Here is a 20,045-nt window from a genome sequence, read left to right on the forward strand (position 1 = left end):
AGGCCCCATGTCCCCATTTAGTTATAACCCTAGCATTCGTCACCATAATACTAACTCCCCACTGCCAAAGCGAAAGATGACAACAGGAGGAGGCGTGGCCGGCGATAGCGGTCGTGCGCATATTGGCTGCCTGTCAGAAGTAAGTGATGATGGCAGGAGGAGGCGTGGCCGGCGGGAGCGGTCGTGCGCCTATTGGCTGCCTGTCAGAGGCTTGGCAGTGAGAGGGGAGGAGCCATCTCCATTTAACCAGCACATACCTTGCGCGCGCCACGGCCACTACAGTGCCGGGAGGCTCATTGTTTGCTGCACACACGCCATCAGAGGCGTCTGTAATCAAGTTACATAGTCAGCAATTAGATCAAGTGTACTGGCGTGATTGCTGTGTACCCACCATCAGGGTCGCAGTGTATAGTCTCGGCCGGACACTTAGATCAATGCTCCTGATAAATCACCGACACAAGTCGGAAGGGAAACGCGTTGAGCATTAGCACTGCAAGATATATTTGATACATGCAGGCTGACTCTCTTCCCGTTACCTGAGCCCCAATAGGGAACATTCCTCCTGCATATTGGTCCTATACAGATATAGGGTACGCACTGTTTATAGGGACTGCAACCCTGAGGGACTAGTGCAGATACACTCTTAAGACTGCAGCAGGTGTGTTCCTTTGCTTTCCATACTCCTATACACAATAAGGAGTTCTTGTGGCAGGGTCAATTTAGGAACCAGCATAATTATTGGTCTGAATCAGTTCCAGTTCACCCTATCAGCCTATATTTATGGAGATTACTTTTTAATAAAATTAAATAAAGTGTTTTTAACGTACTTCATTTAGGCAGTAAAGAGTATTTACCTAGTACGTCCATTTACTATTATATAAAAGTTAATCATGTCCTAATGATAGGCAAACAATTCCTGGAAATCTTCTTAAATTGAAGTGAAGCCTAATATAAAATGCTATAAAGAAAATCTTCTTTACAAAATTCAGTCATCAAATTCTCAGTGATTTACTACAATATTGCCCAGATATAATAAATGCATTTGAATAGAGATCTTCTTTACCTTAACTCTTGCCAGATCATGGGGATTCAGGACGGATCCCTGGTAAAATTCTACCTGAGTAAAGTGCCTCTTAAAGAGTGCTTCAAGCTCCAAATTGGGGGATATGCTACAGAAAAGTACACAAAACATGACAATACAAATTAAAATTTTCTAATTATTTTGTCAGTCATTCTTTGCAATTCTTGCCATAGCTTTAAGGCTATACTAACATGCGGCAGATTTGTCGAGAGATTTTGTGCATTTGTTCCATACATCTGAATAGGGTTTGCAGAATCCAAGGTTATACTGCAGAAACAACCCTATCCATAAATCAATGTACATGCAACAGAAACAACCCCATTCAAACCAATGGAACTGATTTTCAGTTACAATAATTTCTGCAACAAATACACTGCATGTGAACATATCTTGAATGCATTGTAGACAGGAACATTTGTTGCTCTTCATGCTTACATATGTGTCAAACTGATATCGCAATGTGAAATATGTCATGACCCAAACCTCAAAAGCATTCATCAAACGTCTTACAAAAACCCAAAAGAATACAGTATTACTAGTGAGATCTAACGTGCATAATTTACCACAGCTGATTCAATATATGAAATATTAAAATTTAGTACAACTATTCAATCCAACTACTATATAATGAATTAGGAGAGTAAACTATAGAGATGAGCGAATCGATTCTATAAAATCAAAATTCAACCATTCTATAGAATTAGAATTTGATGTGATTTCTGGAGAGAGAGAAAAAACATGAGAGTAAATGAGTGGAAGAGTAACATTGAAAGAGAGAACACCAGAATGTCATTCACGGCTTTTCAGGAAAATTTAAGCATTTTTGATTCATGTAGAATTAATTTGGGTTTGAATCAAATCAGGAGCCTGATTCTGAGGATTAAGACTTAAATGGAATTTCCAGAAATTCACTAGTCAACGGCATGTAGAAGAAAGGCATGCTTATCACTTGTCCATTTTTCATAGTGTTCTTTATTTCAATATTTTTCTTTATCAACAATGCCACAAAAGCAAAAGATGGCAAGATCAATAACAGAATTGAATAAATGACTAGGAATTATCTTCTGTGCCATGGATTTATAGCTATAACTAATAAATAGGTATGATGTCAATTTGATCGAGGGAGCATATCTGATTCTCCTTTTGGGGTATACAATATCTTAAATTCTACCTTGATGCAATAAAGAGGAATGGGAAGGCTGGTATTTTCCCTTCCTTTTGCCCAAAGCTAGCAGCATTGAAATGAGGTTGAACTTGGTGATAGAGTGTTATTACAATGATCATATATTAAGAATATACAAGAATCATTTAGAGATTTAATGAATACTGTAAATATGTCTTTTGGCATTATAACTCTTATGTAGATGCCTAACAGACTATTCCCATGAAGATAAAGTGATGGCGTATCGTTAGGATATGCCATCACTTTATGATCAATGGGAGTTCAATCCCTGGGACCATCAAATCTGTTCCCCTATACAGCTGTGCTCCCGGCCAGCCAGCTTTGCAGGGAATTGCAGCCAGACTGATTAACTTGTATGGAGCCATGCGCTGCAGTGCATGGTAAGACTGAGATGGGGTTGCAGCACTCAGTCAGTGCTACATGCTCTTCATTCTCAGAGTCATAAAATGATAGCATAGTGATGGGAACACTGCTTTAATTATAAGTAAAGTATCAGCTTATTCTAGGAAACCTCGAATTCAGCTATATTACTATAACTAAAAACTACTGTACTTTCTTCAGATTCTTATGTATAACTATTTCATACAGTTTGTTTGCTATGTAACTTAAAATACATTTAGGTCATTGTCTATCAAAAGGTGTAGTAGGAGGTAGGCAGGTTTTCCCACTGTCATACGCATTTTGCCTTTAACCAGTGCACGGAGGTTGAACGGCTCCTTAGTATACAGCTCATACAACCATGCACAGAGCCTCTATTTCCTTTAGTATGGAGCGATAAATCTTCTGTGCATTGCTGTAAAGCTCAGTTATTTATAGAATATATGATAAAAAGACATGGAGCTGATTTTTTTTTTATCTACTGCAAGACAGATTAGAACATAATAGCATTGGATGTCCATAGACAATTTTAACGTTGCATTGATTTTTCCAGTTAAATGTCATGACAGGTGAAAGGTGAAAAGCAGGCACAATCTACACATTTGATACATTATTATGAAAGGTAACCCACTTGTGCAGAAATACGATCTCCACGTTTACGTCGTCTCGATCTTTGTGCAAGAAGTCCTTTAAGAAGTTGGAAACACTTTCTAAAGTAATGTGACCACACACCACAATATGCCTGAAATACAAAGGTATCAGGTAAGTAAGTGAATCTTGTGTAACTGTAGGAAAGTCAGGAACCCGAGCAGCAGCTATCGTGGATAGGTATCTTGTAAGAAATCTGCCAGAAAATGTTATGCATGAGAATCCATCACTCTAATAGTTCATCATTTAAAGAATGAAATTATATGCACAGTAAAAATAAAGGGGCAGATGTATCATAAAGATACACCACTTTTGTAGTGTGAAAAAGTTGCGCAGTTTCTCCACCACCCTCAACACTGAGGGTGGAGAATGTGGCCTGCCACATTTTTCATTCTTTACACCAGTTTTATCATGTAGAAGAATACGGAAATGTATGCCAGCCAGGTGCATGGACTGCCGGATGCAGTGTATAATTTTATGATGAGGTGTACACGTTATCATAAATCAGGCGCAGCATCCGGCAGTGCGCTGGGTTATCATAGCCTGGTAAGCACCGCCAGGCTATAATAAATCTGACCCAAAGACTTATAGTAGTGTGTACAGCAATTAACACTTTACTAAGATATGAATGTTTTGAACAACAAACCAAACTGTAACTGGATGACAACTCCTAAAATGTGAAATGTTATTTTAACCATTAAACAAATGCAACATTAAAAAACAAATGCAAAATACTGAACTTAGATACATTTAGAAGTTTAACAGCACCTTGTAAAAGGAAATTAAACACATATAAAACAACAAAAAATTAGTAAATGACAGTATTGAACTCCTAACCACACATTTAGTTGATCTTATCTGTATACTTATCTTAAATTGAATATGTCAGCTGCCAAATATCCTCAAACTACAGTAAGCCTTGTATAGTGTAAAATCGATTGAGGCCCCTTTACACTGCTCAGTTGAGCAAGTGATCCTTGGGAAGGAAGCGTTTCATCCCAACAATCGCCTGCTCATCGGTGAAGTATGGGGATGAGCAATATCTAATGCCATCACTTGTCCCCATACAGAATCATTTACTGTTTAGGCAGCACGATCTGCTGCCTGCAAAGAGTAGTTTAGGTGACCACATGAAAGATCATTTGACTCGTTCATCGGGTAATCGGTGACACCTTTATACTGGCAGATTATAGCTAAGAAGCATTCCTACGAATGCTTGCTAACAATAATCTGCCCCATGTTCAAGCAGTGTAAAGGGGCCTTTAGTCTAATTATGTAATTTGTATCTTCATAATCACTTTATTATGTATGTGCACAAAAGAGCAGTACCATTCTCTTACATATCTAATAAACATGAGACATGACACACATTACTAATGCCACTGATAACCTGTAATAGTTGCTCTTGGGTAATTTTAAGGTGGTTTTCTGATCGTAGAGTGAACAGAGCCACCCTACAGTTCCCTACACTGATTGTGGCTAGGAACACTGTTGAGTAGGGAAAAACTGTAAAGTAGATGCAGCACTGAGCTAGCATTGCTACCCCTTTAAAATCTAGATCAGTGGTGGTCCTGGCAGATGGATCAGTGGAGAGTCAGTGGAGAGATGGCATTATCTAGTAAAGCCTATGTTAGGTCATAACTCCTGAATAGCAATGTCATAGTGTACAGAGATATTTCCTATGTAGGGAATATTGAAAAAGCTTGCTAGGGAGTCTTAGCTTAGAGGGCCAAGAAGAGGATGGCCAGGAATCTCTGAATGGCAACCATAAGATTTTGAAGGCACACACTAACACTGTAGAAATTCCACCAAAGATGTGAATGAATATGAAATAGTCAGTTGTGGGGAAGCAACTTTAAAATGTCTGATTTAGGCCTCATGCACATGACCGTGTCCGTTTTACAGCCTGCAAAACACAGGTCCGTGTTTCCGCATTTGGTTCCATTGTGCTTCCAGGATCCATTCCGCTTGTCCACAAAATACATCTGTGATGTTTCTGTTTGTGTTTTATTTTTTGCAGTCTGCTCATCCTCATACTGTGTTGGCGATTGCTGCATGTGAATGCAGTGCTTCAACTCCTCCACTTAAAAGAGCAGCCCACTGTCGGAAATAAATGCTTACTCTCCTCAAATAAGTTGCTTCTAGTGTCGAATGAGGCTGACAACTGTCAGGATGGAAATGTTCCTTCATGACAATGGCAGGCTTGTCAGTAAAGGAGAGTGTTACAATTATATTCAGAGATCATCTCCACAGTATAGGTATGAGCGATTGCTAATGCCATTGCTCTTCAACATACAGAATCATTGTTTGCCAACAGCAGAGCGTGAGTAGATGTCACTAGCTTCTGGCAGCAAACAACGATTTGGTATTCTGCACACAGAATCAAATTTTCCCCTATAAGTGAGCATTTTGCAATGAACATTAGCAAAGGTATTCTTAACATTGACCAACCCACAAATAAAGTTGTGTAACAACACTAAAAACAAAACAAAAAAAAAACATGAAACATTTAACGTTAACCAAACATGATTTTAATCTGATCATGACAAAAATTAAATATCAAATAATTCTCGGGTGGAAGATCCCGGGACATAAGTAGATGGGTGCCGACTGTTGGCATGTTCATGGGCACCTGAAGAATAATGTCCATGGAAAGGATCCTGTGGAAAGTATGGATATTATCCATGGCCCTGGGCAAATCATGTCTGTTGGCCAAAATGAGCAGGTGGCAGTGACTGGCGTTTGCCAGAAGTTGACAAGCTTGCAGATGGTGGGTTAAGTACCTTCCCCTGAGCATTTTCTAGAAATTGATGTATGTTGCCTGGGTTGGGAGCAGCATACATTTCTAGGACACCTGTTGAGGAGACTATGCAGCGCAACTGCCACTCAGGGGTGACATTCTGAAGGAAGTTTCTTCATTAGTGTGTCCTCATATCCTTCAGCTTTTTTGGGATAGGTACTCGAGGACCTGAGTTTCCATCAAGTCCTGAATACCTGTTCTCAAAGAAGGTCACCTCCTTTAGCGTGGCTGTTGCCTGCGAGATGGCTCAAGGGTTGTCTCTATAGATGTTTCCTCTGGCCTTTCTTCAGGGGCTTCAGGATGTGTGGCAGCAGCACTTGAACTTGGTGAAAAACAAAAGAGTAGGCACTTGGGATCCGATTTGTGAGGCTTGAGATTCTTCTGCCTCGTTCAGAGTGTCAACAGTGCTGTATTATAAACAAATATAACAAATTATGACTCAAACCTAAGCGTGAAAAGGGGAAGTTGAAAAATAAATGTGACAACTATTCGATTGGTGGATGTAGTCTTGCTGTAACCACTAACAATCACAAGAACAGGGGCCCATTCCCCCTGCTGCTCCACTGAAATGAACGTAGTGTATGGTCAGTCATGCGTAGGGCAACTCCATTCATTTCTAAGGGAATTCTGGAGATAGCCAAGTGCTGAACTTGGCTATCTCAAGTGCTCACATAGAAATGAAGGGAGCAGCTATGCGTATGTGCAACGGGCTGCTCCATTAATTTCAGGGGGGCTGCACGGGGCCACCTTTCTATCTATAGCGATTATCTGGAAGTGTAAAGGTGCTGCCAATTAACTGATGAATGAGTGAAATGATCATTCATAAGGTAATATACTTGTTTGTGCAGGCACCTAAATCGTTGTTTGCCGGTCCAAGATCAAGGTGTGTAACCAGCACTCTGTTGCTGCCAAACAATGAGACAGTATGGGGACAAGCGATCCCATTAGCCATTGCTACTCCCAAAACTGTTGAGGAGATTGCTGCATATAAATGCAGTCATCTCAAACAAATGAGCAGGCAATTGCGGGGAGGGAAGCGTTCTTTACCGACAAGACCCTGCTAAAGTTGATCCATGTGTAAAGAGACATTTAATGTAACCAGAATATCCCTTTAATTGTCTATCGCAAAGAAGCAGATTGATATTTCCATTTTGGAATATGACAAAAATGGAGATTCATATGAGGATTTATATTTTTGGCTAAAAGTCCCTTTAGATGGGACAATTCAGCAGGCAATGTCGGTAAGGAATCAGTCCTTCTCAGCAACTGCCTGCTCCTCTGTGAAGGCGAACACCGCATTTACATGCATCAATAACCTACACAGTATGGGGAGGAGCAGTTACTAATACCATCGCTCATCCTCAAACTGATTTGTTGTTTACCAGCAGCAAAGCTTTTTTAGATGGCACAATCTGCTGCCGGTAAACAACGATTTAGGTGCCTACCCAAATGATCCTATTACCCAAAAAAAAAGGTGTTTCGGTAGTTCCTCCGGTAATCGGTGACATAAGGCTACATATTACTATGAACGTCCGTTAGCAATTATCTGCTGGATTTACAGCCAAAGTAAAGGACCCTTAACAGCAGATGACTAATTACAACATTACTTAAGAAGTAAAAAAAAAAAAAAGTCAAAATAAACGTTTTCCAGCAGAAAAACTGAACTTGCAGTTTCAGATCCATCACTATTCATAGGAAGCGGAGCTGCTCAGTGTAAAGATAAGGCCGCTTTTTTGATGCAGCATCACTACTGCACCTCATATCCATCAGATATCTCGACAAAATTGATCTCAGCAACTATTCTTTACTGGATTACATAAACAAAAATAAACAAATCATTAGAGAAAAAAACTCGTTGTTGACAGTGTCAATTTTCAATACACTGCACACAAAACATTTCAGCATGAAAAAAGAAAACTGCCAGTTTTGTTAAAATTGCTCAGAAGATTCCAAAACAGTAAAAAGCTCCAAAGCAAGTCAAGGGTGTAACAGGGGTTAAGACATGGTACATCATAAGTATAGCATCCAAACAGAAGAAAACTAAATAAAAATGATGCAACAGCAGAATGAGACCATATAGCCTGCAACATAGGTAAACACACAGCACATGATGCAAGAGGGGTTAAACACTTATAATGGTACAAGATAAAACTACTGTAAATGCATCAACACTGGTACACTATAAAGACTGATAAAAATTAGTTAGTAATAGCAGACAGAAAATAGGGCATCTGGCTTGGGCTCACTTTATGAAACATATAAAGGTGAATTAGATGATGCAATACCATAATGGGACTGCTCTAACAGTAGTTTGGGCCACAGCATGGGAAAACATACTTGTACATGCTTTAAAGGGGGCTTACATTTATGACAGTGGTTGTACAAACCTAAATTGTCACGAACAGTGCTGTTTCCTTAGTGTCATTCAGCAGGCATCATTTCCGGTGTCACTTCTTCCCATGAAGGATCCTTTTTTGAATTGTCATGATAGTTGGTCCTTGAGTCCGACAATTCCAGAAATTCTTCTACCAGCTATCAGAAAAGCTCCTCACATGCCTGGCACCTTGGCAACGTGTCTGCAAACTGGCTGAGCACCGTTTGCAAAGGGGGCATTCACACAGGTTTCCAGGCAACAGATCTGCAAAAAATGTGGATGACACACAGATGGCTTCTGTGTGTCATCTGCATTTTTTGCGAACCCATTGACTTGAATGTGGCCATGGACCATTTCTTGTGGACAAAAATAGGACATTGTCATGGTCCCTCCCATGACAGAGCTGAGAAGATCTGAGAGACTGGCGGCACGTGAGGGTATCCGACAGTCTTTCTGTTTTCTCCTTGCAATGTTGTTTGGTAATGACCACACCTTGTCAGGTGCAGCTTGTGGTCATTACTGAGGCTCTATTTAGTTCTGACTCACACTGCTTACCATGCAGTTGATATTTCCTGCTCGAGTTGGTTGAGCTGGTGTGTTGTTCCTTTGGATCTCCTGCTCCTATATTCTACTTTTAGCTAAATGCATTTTGTTTTGCATTTTGTTGTTCCCTTGTGTTTGTTGTTTTCTAGGCCTCAGGAAGAGGCTGGTTCCTTCATCTGGGAAGGAACCAGTAGTCTCATTCCCTGCCACCACTCCTAGGGATTTCCAGGATCTCCAGGGATAAGGTTCCAGTGTATGAGTATTCAGGGTCTTCTCATATTGGCAGGAGTCAGGGAGAGGTCTAGGGATTCCTAGGAGGTCACCATCCCTCTCCCTTAGCTTTGAGGTCTATTTCCTTCTGTGCGTTATCTGGTGTTTTTCCCTCCCCATTACCTGTGACATTATCAACCGCCAAAAAACTGTCATTTTGTTTGTGTCAGTGTAGCGATGGATACTGTTTCTGCACTGATCGATCATATGCAGGGACTGTCTTTGGAGGTGGCTGACCTCCGCACGGCCATCTTGCAGTTTCAGAGACCACAGGCAGTGGCTTCCAGGAACTAGGCCTGCCAGGAACCTAAGGTCACTCTCCCGGATAGGTTTTCAGGGGGAAGTGACAACTTTGTTTGGTTCAGGGAGTCGTGCAAACTATATTTTAGACTACGTCCTAACGAGAGTCAAAGAGTGGGGATTATTATTTCGTTACTGAAAGGTGACACTCAGTCTTGGGCTTTTTCTTTGCCAGCCGGATCACAATCTCTCCGGTTGGTAGATGAATTTTTCAGAGCTCTGGGACTTATCTACGATGACCCAGATTGGGTCTCCCTGGCCAAGACTAAGTTGCATGTTTACGGCAGGAAGAGCGTTCTACTGAGTCCTATTGCTCAGAATTTTGGAGATGGGGCAAATATAGAATGACCCAGCCCTCAGCAGTCAATTCTGTCAAGGGTTATCCGAGAACCTGAAGGAAGCATTGGCATTTCACGAATATCCAGAGGCAGCCATGTCTCTGGCTGTATGTATTGATAGATGCCTGAGGGAGAGATCTGAGGTTCCTCTCGCTCAGTATGCACTATCATATGGGGAGGCGGCCTCTTCTGACAATTTGGGTAGGGAGGCACTTGAGCTCATGTCTGATGATGAGCCAATGCAGTTGGGGGAAGTTACTCCTGGACCTGGTAATAAAAACATTAGGGTTAAGAAAAGACTCTGCTTTTTCTGTGGTAAAGGGGGACATTTTGTTTAAGTATGTCCTTATGTTAAACCATCAAGGTGAAAAAGAAAAAAAAAAATTAATGTGTTTAGTCCTCTTCTCATTCTTGGTGGTGTGGGTGTGGTGGTGTGGGTGTACAGTCGTGGCCAAAAGTTTTGAGAATTACATAAATATTGGAAATTGGAAAAGTTGCTGCTTAAGTTTTTATAATAGCAATTTGCATATACTCCAGAATGTTATGAAGAGTGATCAGATGAATTGCATAGTCCTTCTTTGCCATGAAAATGAACTTAATCCCCAAAAAAACTTCCACTGCATTTCATTGCTGTCATTAAAGGACCTGCTGAGATCATTTCAGTAATCGTCTTGTTAACTCAGGTGAGAATGTTGACGAGCACAAGGCTGGAGATCATTATGTCAGGCTGATTGGGTTAAAATGGCAGACTTTACATGTTAAAAGGAGGGGATGCTTGAAATCATTGTTCTTCCATTGTTAACCATGTGACCTGCAAAGAAAACGCGTGCAGCCATCATTGCGTTGCATAAAAATGGCTTCACAGGCAAGGATATTGTGGCTACTAAGATTGCACCTCAATCGACAATTTATAGGATCATCAAGAACTTCAAGGAAATAAGTTCAATTCTGTTAAGAAGGGGGGGGGCTTCAGGGGTCCAAGAAAGTCCAGCAAGCGCCAGGATCGTCTCCTAAAGAGGATTCAGCTGCGGGATCGAGTGCCACCAGTGCAGAGCTTGCTCAGGAATGGCAGCAGGCAGGTGTGAGCGCATCTGCACGCACAGTGAGGCGAAGACTTTTGGAAGATGGCCTGGTGTCAAGAAGGCCAGCAAAGAAGCCACTTCTCTCCAAAAAAAACATCAGGGACAGATTGATCTTCTGCAGAAAGTATGGTGAATGGACTGCTGAGGACTGGGGCAAAGTCATATTCTCCGATAAAGCCTCTTTCCGATTGTTTGGGGCATCTGGAAAAAGGCTTGTCCGGAGAAGAAAAGGTGAGCGCTACCATCAGTCCTGTGTCATGCAACAGTAAAGCATCCTGAGACCATTCATGTGTGGGGTTGCTTCTCATCCAAGGGAGTGGGCTCACTCACAATTTTGCCCAAAAACACAGCCATGAATAGAGAATGGTACCAAAACACCCTCCAACAGCAACTTCTTCCAACAATCCAACAACAGTTTGGTGAAGAGCAATGCATTTTCCAGCACGATGGAGCACCTTGCCATAAGGCAAAAGTGATAACTAAGTGGCTCGGGGACCAAAACGTTGACATTTTGGGTCCATGGCCTGGAAACTCCCAAGATCTTAACCCTGGAAACTCCCCAGATCTTAATCCCATTGAGAACTTGTGGTCAATCCTCAAGAGGCGGGTGGACAAACAAAAACCCACTAATTCTAACAAACTCCAAGAAGTGATTATGAAAGAATGGGTTGCTATCAGTCAGGAATTGGCCCAGAAGTTGATTGAGAGCATGCTCAGTCGAATTGCAGAGGTCCTGAAAAAGAAGGCCAACACTGCAAATACTGACCTCTTTGCATAAATGTCATGTAATTGTCGATAAAAGCCTTGAAACGTATGAAGTGCGTGTAATTATATTTCACTACATCACAGAAACACTGAAACAAAGATCTAAAAGCAGTTTAGCAGCAAACTTTGTGAAACTAATATTTTTGTCATTCTCAAAACTTTGGCCACGACTGTAGAATCTGAGAATATACTTTTGTCATTTACCGGAGTACCCGATTTCATCAGGCCTGCCAAGGTGGTGCTAGACTCCAAAACTGTGGGAATTGAAGTATTTATCGACAGTGGGCAGGGCTTAACCTAGTGGATTGGCCAATTCGTTCGTATGCATGGATTGACAACAAGCGCATTAGACAAAAATATTTTGGTGTTTGCAATTGATTCCGCTCCAAATTTGTCACTAATGGTGCAGGACATTCACCTAAAGGTGGGGGATTCTCATAAAGAATTATGCTGGAGGGTCTGCCTGCTCCTCTGGTGGTAGGTTTTACTGTGGTTATCCAAACATAACCCTACCATCGATTGGCAAGCGAGACATATTCTTGATTGGAGTTATTTTTGCATAGACAACTGACACGTCGCTTTCTGTTGTAACCACTAAAATAGTACCTACTTTTGATTCTGATTTTTTCTGATATATTCTCTGAAAGTGGAGACCAGGAGTTACCTCCACATCAGGAGTATGATTGCCCCATCAACCTTATTCCCGGAGCTAGATTGCCCAAGTCTCGGTTGTATAATCTTTCGGACCTGAAAGAGTAGCCATGCGAGAATATATCACCAAGAGCTTGGCTAAAGGTCATATTAGACCATCCAAATCACCAGTAGATGCAGAGTTCTTCTTTGTAAAAAAAAAAGGACGGAACCCTTAGGCCATGTGTGGACTTCCCTGAACTTATCACATTGACTGTCCGAGATCCCTATCCCTTCCTTTGATCCATATGTTCGATCAGATTGTCGGTGCCAAGGTGTTCTCTAAGGTGGATTTGAGGGGCATATAATCTGGTAAGGAATCAAGGAAGGGGACGAATGGAAGACGGCCTTTAATACCCCTGAAGGTCATTTTGAGAATTTGGTCATGCCTTTGGATTGACCAATGCTCCTGCTGTTTTTCAACATTTCATCAATGACATCTTCAACATCTGGTGGGCAGGTTTGTGGTGGTGTATCTGGATCATATTTAAATTTATTCCCCTGACATGGAGAAGCATCAGGATCATGTAAAACAGGTCTTACAGATCCTAAGGGAGAATAAATTGTATGCTAAGATGGAGAAGTGTATGTTGCGGTCACTGAAGTGCCAATTCCTGGGTACCTACTCTCATCTTGGGGTTTTCATATGGATCCGGAAAAAGTCAGTGCTGTGTTGGACTGGGATCGACCCGAAATCTGAAACCGCTCATGCGATTTTTGGGGTTCACTAACTGTTACCGTAAATGTATCTTGAATCACTCGACTGTTGTTAAACCATTAAAGATATGACTAAGAAAGATGCAGATTTCTCAGTCTGGTCTGATGAGGCATTACATGCCTTTTCAGCGGTGAAGGAGTGTTTTGCTTCTGATTCTATACTGGTGCAACCTGATGTGTCACAGCCATTCATTGTGGAAGTTGACGCATCTGAGGCAGGGGTTGGAGCAGTCTTGTCGCAGGGTCCTTCTCCTAGCAAATGGCGCCCATGTGCTTTTTTCTCTAAAAAACTCACTACTGCCTGAAATAAATTATATGTAGGTAATAGAGAGTTGCTGCCCATTAAGTTGGCTTTCGAGGAATGGCGTCATTGGTTAGAAGGAGCGATTCATCCCATTACGGTAATTACTGATCACAAAAATCTGGCTGATCTGTAGTTGGCTAAAGTCTGATGGTCATTGTTTTTTACCAGATTTAATATCATTGTCACCTATCGCCCTTGGGTTAAGAACGTCAAAAAAGGGGATGCTTTGTTGCGTAGCTTTCCTGGGGGAGGGGGGGTGTGATTCGGAGGATCCTGGCCCGATATTAGCTGATGTGGTGGTTGCATCCGCCCTTTATCCTGAACTGATTCTTGTCCTCCAGGGAAGTTGTTTGTTCCTTCAGAACTATGGCACAAGGTGTTTCAAGAACATCACAGTACTGTTGTTACGGTACACCCTGGGAGCAGATCCACGGTTGATCTCATTTCCCGAAGATTCTGAAAGCCAGGATTGCGTAAATGTATTGAGAGCTATGAGTCAGCTTGTGAGACTTGTGTGCATGCCAAGGTGACATATACTCAGCCTTCCAGATCTCTACTTCCCTTGTCTATCCCGTCCCGACTTATTTGTCCATGGACATTATAACGGATTTGCCTAATTCCTCAGGGAAAACTGTGATTCTGGTGGTTGTTGATCGCTTCAGCAAGATGTCACACTTTATAGCATTATCAGGTCTACCTAATGTTAAAACTCTCGCACAAGTGTTTGTCGATGACATCGTGAAATTACACGGTATCCCCACTGATGTGATGTCTGAAAGGCGTTCTGTACTCGCCTTGGGGTCCAATTGTCCTTCTCTTCGGCTTTTCATCCTTAGTCGAATAGACAGACTGAGAGCACTAACCAGAATCTGGAGACTTATTTGAGATGCTTTGTCTCGGAGAATCAGGAGAAGTGGTCTTTATTTTTGTTGTTGTCTAAGTTTGCCATAAATAACCGAGCAGGAGTCCACTGATAAGTCAACGTTTTTGGAGCATATCCGCAGTTTGCCACATTTTCTGGTACTGACACTTGTGGTATACCGGAAAATGAAAGATTTTCCTTTTAGTTGTCATCTATTTGACAGAAAATTCTAAACAATTTAAAAAAAATGGGCAAAAAAGATAAACGTATGGCTGATAACAGACGTATGAGTGGTCTGGACCTTTGAATGTACCTTCTTGGAAGTTGGGGCCAAGGTTTAGTGGACGATATAAGATCTCTGCCATTATTAATCTGGTTGCTTTTCGTCTTGAACTTTCACAGGCTTTAAAAATTCATGATGTTTTTCACAAATCATTACTGAAAAGATATGTCGAACCTGCTGAACCGTTCTCCTTACCTCCTGCTCCTGTCTTGGTGGATGGTAATCTTGAATTTCAGATTGCCAGGATAGTGAACTCACGAATTCTCCATCGATCTCTTCAGTATCTCTTGTACTGGAAAGGTTACAGTCCCAGAGGAAGAATGTGGGTTCCTGTAACCAATGTTAATGCAAGTCGCCTTGTGAAGGCCTTTCACAGGGCGCATCCTAATAAATTCGGCCCTGGGTGTCCGGAGGTCACCCGTAGAAGGGAGTGTAATGTCACAGTCCCTCCCATGATAGAGGTGAGAAGATCTGGCGGCACGTGAGGGTATCCAACAGTCTCTCTGTTTTCTCCTTGCAGTGTTGTTGTGTGGTAATGACCACACCTCTTGTCAGGTGCAGCTTGTGGTTATTACTGAGGCTCTATAGGACTCATACTGCTTACCATGCAGTTGATATTTCCTGCTGGAGTTGGTTGAGATGGTGTGTTGTTCCTTTGGATCTCCTGCTCCTTCATTCTTCTTTTAGCTAAGTGCATTTTGTTTAGCATTTTGTTATTCGCTTGTGTTTGTAGTTTTCTAAGCCTCAGGGAGATGCTGGTTCCTTCATCTGGGAAGGAACCAGTAGTCGTATTTCCTGCCATCACTCCTAGGGATTTCCAGGGTCTCAAGGGCTAAGGTTCCGGTGTATGAGTATTTCCACCTTCAAGGTCATATTGGCAGGAGTCAGGTCTGGGGATTCCTAGTAGGTCACCATCCATCTCCCATAGCTTTGAGGCCTAGACTCCAATCTATTTCCATCTGTGTGTTATCTGGTGTTTTCCCCTCCCCATTAGGCTACTTTCACACTGCCGTTTCTGGGTCCGCCTGTGAGATCCGTTTCAAGGCTCCCACAAGCGGCCCAAACGGATCAGTTTAGCCCCAATGCATTCTGAAATGGATAAGGATCCGTTCAGAATGCATCAGTTTGGGGCTCCATTCCGCTCTGGAGGCGGACACCAAAACGCTGCTTGCAAAACGCCTGGCGATGCGGAGCCAAACGGATCCGTCCTGACTTACAATGTAAGTCAATGGGGACGGATCCGTTTACATTGACACAATATTGGTGCAATTGTAAACGGATCCGTCCCCCATTGACATTCAATGTAAAGTCAGGACGGATCCGTTTGACTTACAATTAGACTTAGACTTTTTTTTGACTGAGTTATGCAGACAGATCCTACTGAACGGATACCAACGTTTGCATTATAGGTGCGGATCCGTCTGTGCAGATACCAGACAGATCCGCACATAAACGCAGGTGTGAAAGTAGCCTTACCTGTGACAGACATGCTCTATTTTCTTTTGCGGAACATAAATATGGACCCACGGATGTGGATGGCACTCGGTGTGCTGTCCGCATTTTTTCTAGCTCCATAGAAATGAATGGGCCGCATCTAATCCACAAAAAGTGCGGATCTGATGCAGAACAAAACTACAGTCACGTGCATGGGGCCTTAACTTGTATTTTTTTCTTAAAACTTTGTCTTTGATTTCAATTTAGTGTCAAAAAGCATACAAACATTAGCATTTCACCTTCAAGACATAGACAACACATCATAGCAAAAAAAGCAGTTAGGAAGGCTTCATATAGCAAATATTTCCTCTGTATATACAAAACATAAGAACATTAAATGTTCAGTAGTGTTGAGCGAGCATGCGAGGCCAAATACTTGTTTGGCTCGAGCATCGCTATGCTCAGCACATGGCGGTACTAGGCCGAGACCATATGTGCTCGAAAGCCATGCTCGAGTCTTATTCCCGCACGTTTCGCGGCTGCTAGCCATGTTGGCTACTGACATTACAGTGATTGGCTGGCCGAAACGCGTCATCAGGTTCTATATAGCATCCGATGATGTGGGTTCGGCTCATTGTGAGTCAGGTAGTACTGCGCTTAGGAAGGGACAGATAGTGTAGGGAGTGTGATCGCAATATATTCAATAAAAAAAACATTTCAAAGACCCAAAAGTCCTATTAAGGACTATTGTGTGTGGTGGCAGGCTAGCAGCAAAATAATATAGCCAGCAATTTTTTATTTCTATACTTTGCAATACTTTTTCGATAGAGGGTGTATGCAATGACTTGTGACATCTGTGCTGCAATACCTTCTGTGTGTCAGGGCCAGATATTGAGAAAAATATTACTGACAACAAATATATTTTTTTCCATAATTTATCTACACTTTGTCTATAAACGGTGTCTGCAGTGAATTTTCACATCTGCACTGCAATAGCATGTGTGTGTGTCAGGGCCAGATATTGGGAAAAATATTACTGACAACAAATATATTTTTTCCATAATTTATCTACACTTTGTCTATAAACGGTGTCTGCAGTGAATTGTCACATCCGCACTGCAATAGCAAGTATGTGTGTCAGGGCCAGATATTGGGAAAAATATTAGCGAAAACAATTATATTTTTTCCATAATTTATCCACACTTTGCCTATAAACGGTGTCTGCAGTGAATTGTCACATCTGCGCTGCAATAGCGTGTGCGTGTCAGGGCCAGATATTGGGAAAATATTACTGACAACAAATATATTTTTTCCATAATTTATCCATACTTTGCCTATAAACGGTGTCTGCAGTGAATTGTCACATCTGTGCTGCAATAGCATGTGCGTGTGTGTCAGGGCCAGATATTGGGAAAATATTACTGACAACAAATATATTTTTTCCATAATTTATCCATACTTTGCCTATAAATAGTGTCTGCAATGAATTGTCACATCTGTGCTGCAATAGTGTGTGTGGGTCAGGGCCAGATATTGGGAAAAATATTAGCGAAAACAATTATATTTTTTCCATAAGTTATCCACACTTTGCCTATAAACGATGTCTGCAGTGAATTGTCACATCTGCGCTCAAATAGCGTGTGTGTGTGTGTGTCAGGGCCAGATATTGGGACAAATATTAGCGAAAACAATTATATTTTTTCCATAAGTTATCCACACTTTGCCTATAAACGATGTCTGCAGTGAATTGTCACATCTGCGCTCAAATAGCGTGTGAGTGTGTGAGGCCCAGATATTAGGAAAAATATAATTTTTTCCATAATTTATCCACACTTTACCTCTAAACGGTGTCTGCAGTGAACTGTAACATCTGCGCTGCAATACCGTGAGTGTGTGTGTCAGGACCAGATATTGGGAAAAATATTAGCGAAAACAATTATATTTTTTCCATAATTTATCCACACTTTGCCTATAAACGGTGTCTGCAGTGAATTTTCACATCTGCGCTGCAATAGCGTGTGCGTGTCAGGGCCAGATATTGGGAAAATATTACTGACAACAATATATTTTTTCCATAATTTATCCATACTTTGCCTATAAACGGTGTCTGCAGTGATTGTCACATCTGTGCTGCAATAGCATGTGCGTGTGTGTCAGGGCCAGATATTGGGAAAATATTACTGACAACAAATATATTTTTTCCATAATTTATCCATACTTTGCCTATAAATAGTGTCTGCAATGAATTGTCACATCTGTGCTGCAATAGTGTGTGTGGGTCAGGGCCAGATATTGGGAAAAATATTAGCGAAAACAATTATATTTTTTCCATAAGTTATCCACACTTTGCCTATAAACGATGTCTGCAGTGAATTGTCACATCTGCGCTCAAATAGCGTGTGTGTGTGTGTCAGGGCCAGATATTGGGACAAATATTAGCGAAAACAATTATATTTTTTCCATAAGTTATCCACACTTTGCCTATAAACGATGTCTGCAGTGAATTGTCACATCTGCGCTCAAATAGCGTGTGAGTTTGTCAGGCCCAGATATTAGGAAAAATATAATTTTTTCCATAATTTATCCACACTTTACCTCTAAACGGTGTCTGCAGTGAACTGTAACATCTGCGCTGCAATACCGTGAGTGTGTGTGTCAGGACCAGATATTGGGAAAAATATTAGCGAAAACAATTATATTTTTTCCATAATTTATCCACACTTTGCCTATAAACAGTGTCTGCAGTGAATTTTCACATCTGCGCTGCAATACCGTGAGTGTGTGTGTGTCAGGACCAGATAATGGGGAAAATATTAGCGAAAACAATTATATTTTTTCCATAATTTATCCACACTTTGCCTATAAACGGTGTCTGCAGTGAATTGTCACAAATGCGCTGCAATAGCATGTGTGTGTCAGGGCCAGATATTGGGAAAATATTACTGAAAACATATATATTTTTTCCATAATTTATCCATAATTTTCCTATAAATGGTGTCTGCAGTGAATTGTCACATCTGCGCTGCAATAGTGTGAAAAATATTACTGACAACAAATATATTTTTTACACAATTTATCAATAATTTTCATATAAATGGTGTCTGCAGTGAATTGTCACATCTGTGCTGCAATAGCTTGTGTGTGTGTGTGTCAGGCCCAGATATTGGGAAAAAAATTATAGCGAAAACAATAATTATATTTTTTCTATAATTTATCCACACTTTGCCTATAAACGGTGTCTGCAGTGAATTGTCACATCTGCGCTGCAATAGCGTGTGTGTTTGTCAGGGCCAGATATTGGGAAAAATATTAGAGAAAACAATTATATTTTTTCCTCAATTTATCCACAATTTGCCTATAAACGGTGTCTGCAGTGAATTGTAACATCTGTGTTGCAATAGTGTGTGTGTGTCAGGGCCAGATATTGGGAAAATATTACTGACAACAAATATATTTTTTCCATAATTTATCCACACTTTGCCTATAAACGGTGTCTGCAGTGCATTGTCACATCTGTGCTGCAATAGTGTGTGTGTGTGTCAGGGCCAGAAATTGGGAAAAAATATTAGAGAAAACAATTATATTTTTTTTGCATCATTTATCCACACTTTGCCTACAAACGGTGTCTGCAGTGAATTGTGACATCTGCGCTGCAATACCGTGTGTGTTTGGCAGGGCCAGATATTGAGAAAAATATTACTGACAACAATTATATTTTTTCCATAATTTATCCATAATTTTCCTATAAACGGTGTCTGCAGTGGATTGTCACATCTGCACTGCAATAGCGTGTGTGTCAGTTCCAGATAATGGGAAAAATATTACTGACAACAAATATATTTTTTCCATAATTTATCCACACTTTGTCTATAAACGGTGTCTGCAGTGAATTGTAACATCTGCACTGCAATAGCATGTGTGGGTGTCAGGGCCAGATATTGGGAAAAATATTAGTGAAAACAATTATATTTGTTCCACAATTCATCCACACTT

At 41.1% G+C, this 20,045-nt stretch overlaps 1 protein-coding gene across 1 annotated transcript in view; it reads right to left on the reverse strand.

Annotated features, from left to right (window-relative positions):
• Nucleotides 1–20,045, reverse strand: part of KCNMA1 (potassium calcium-activated channel subfamily M alpha 1) — a 736,200-nt gene that overhangs the window by 296,167 nt on the left and 419,988 nt on the right. Inside the window, exons 10-11 of the mRNA XM_040439127.1 lie at nucleotides 3,274–3,384; nucleotides 1,064–1,169 (exon numbers count right to left, since the gene is read on the reverse strand). Of these exons, the coding sequence (XP_040295061.1) occupies nucleotides 1,064–1,169; nucleotides 3,274–3,384 (217 nt within the window). The remainder of the gene's footprint in view (nucleotides 1–1,063; nucleotides 1,170–3,273; nucleotides 3,385–20,045) is intronic.

Source organism: Bufo bufo, chromosome 6 (genome assembly GCF_905171765.1).
Source record: "Bufo bufo chromosome 6, aBufBuf1.1, whole genome shotgun sequence".
NCBI lineage: Eukaryota > Metazoa > Chordata > Amphibia > Anura > Bufonidae > Bufo > Bufo bufo.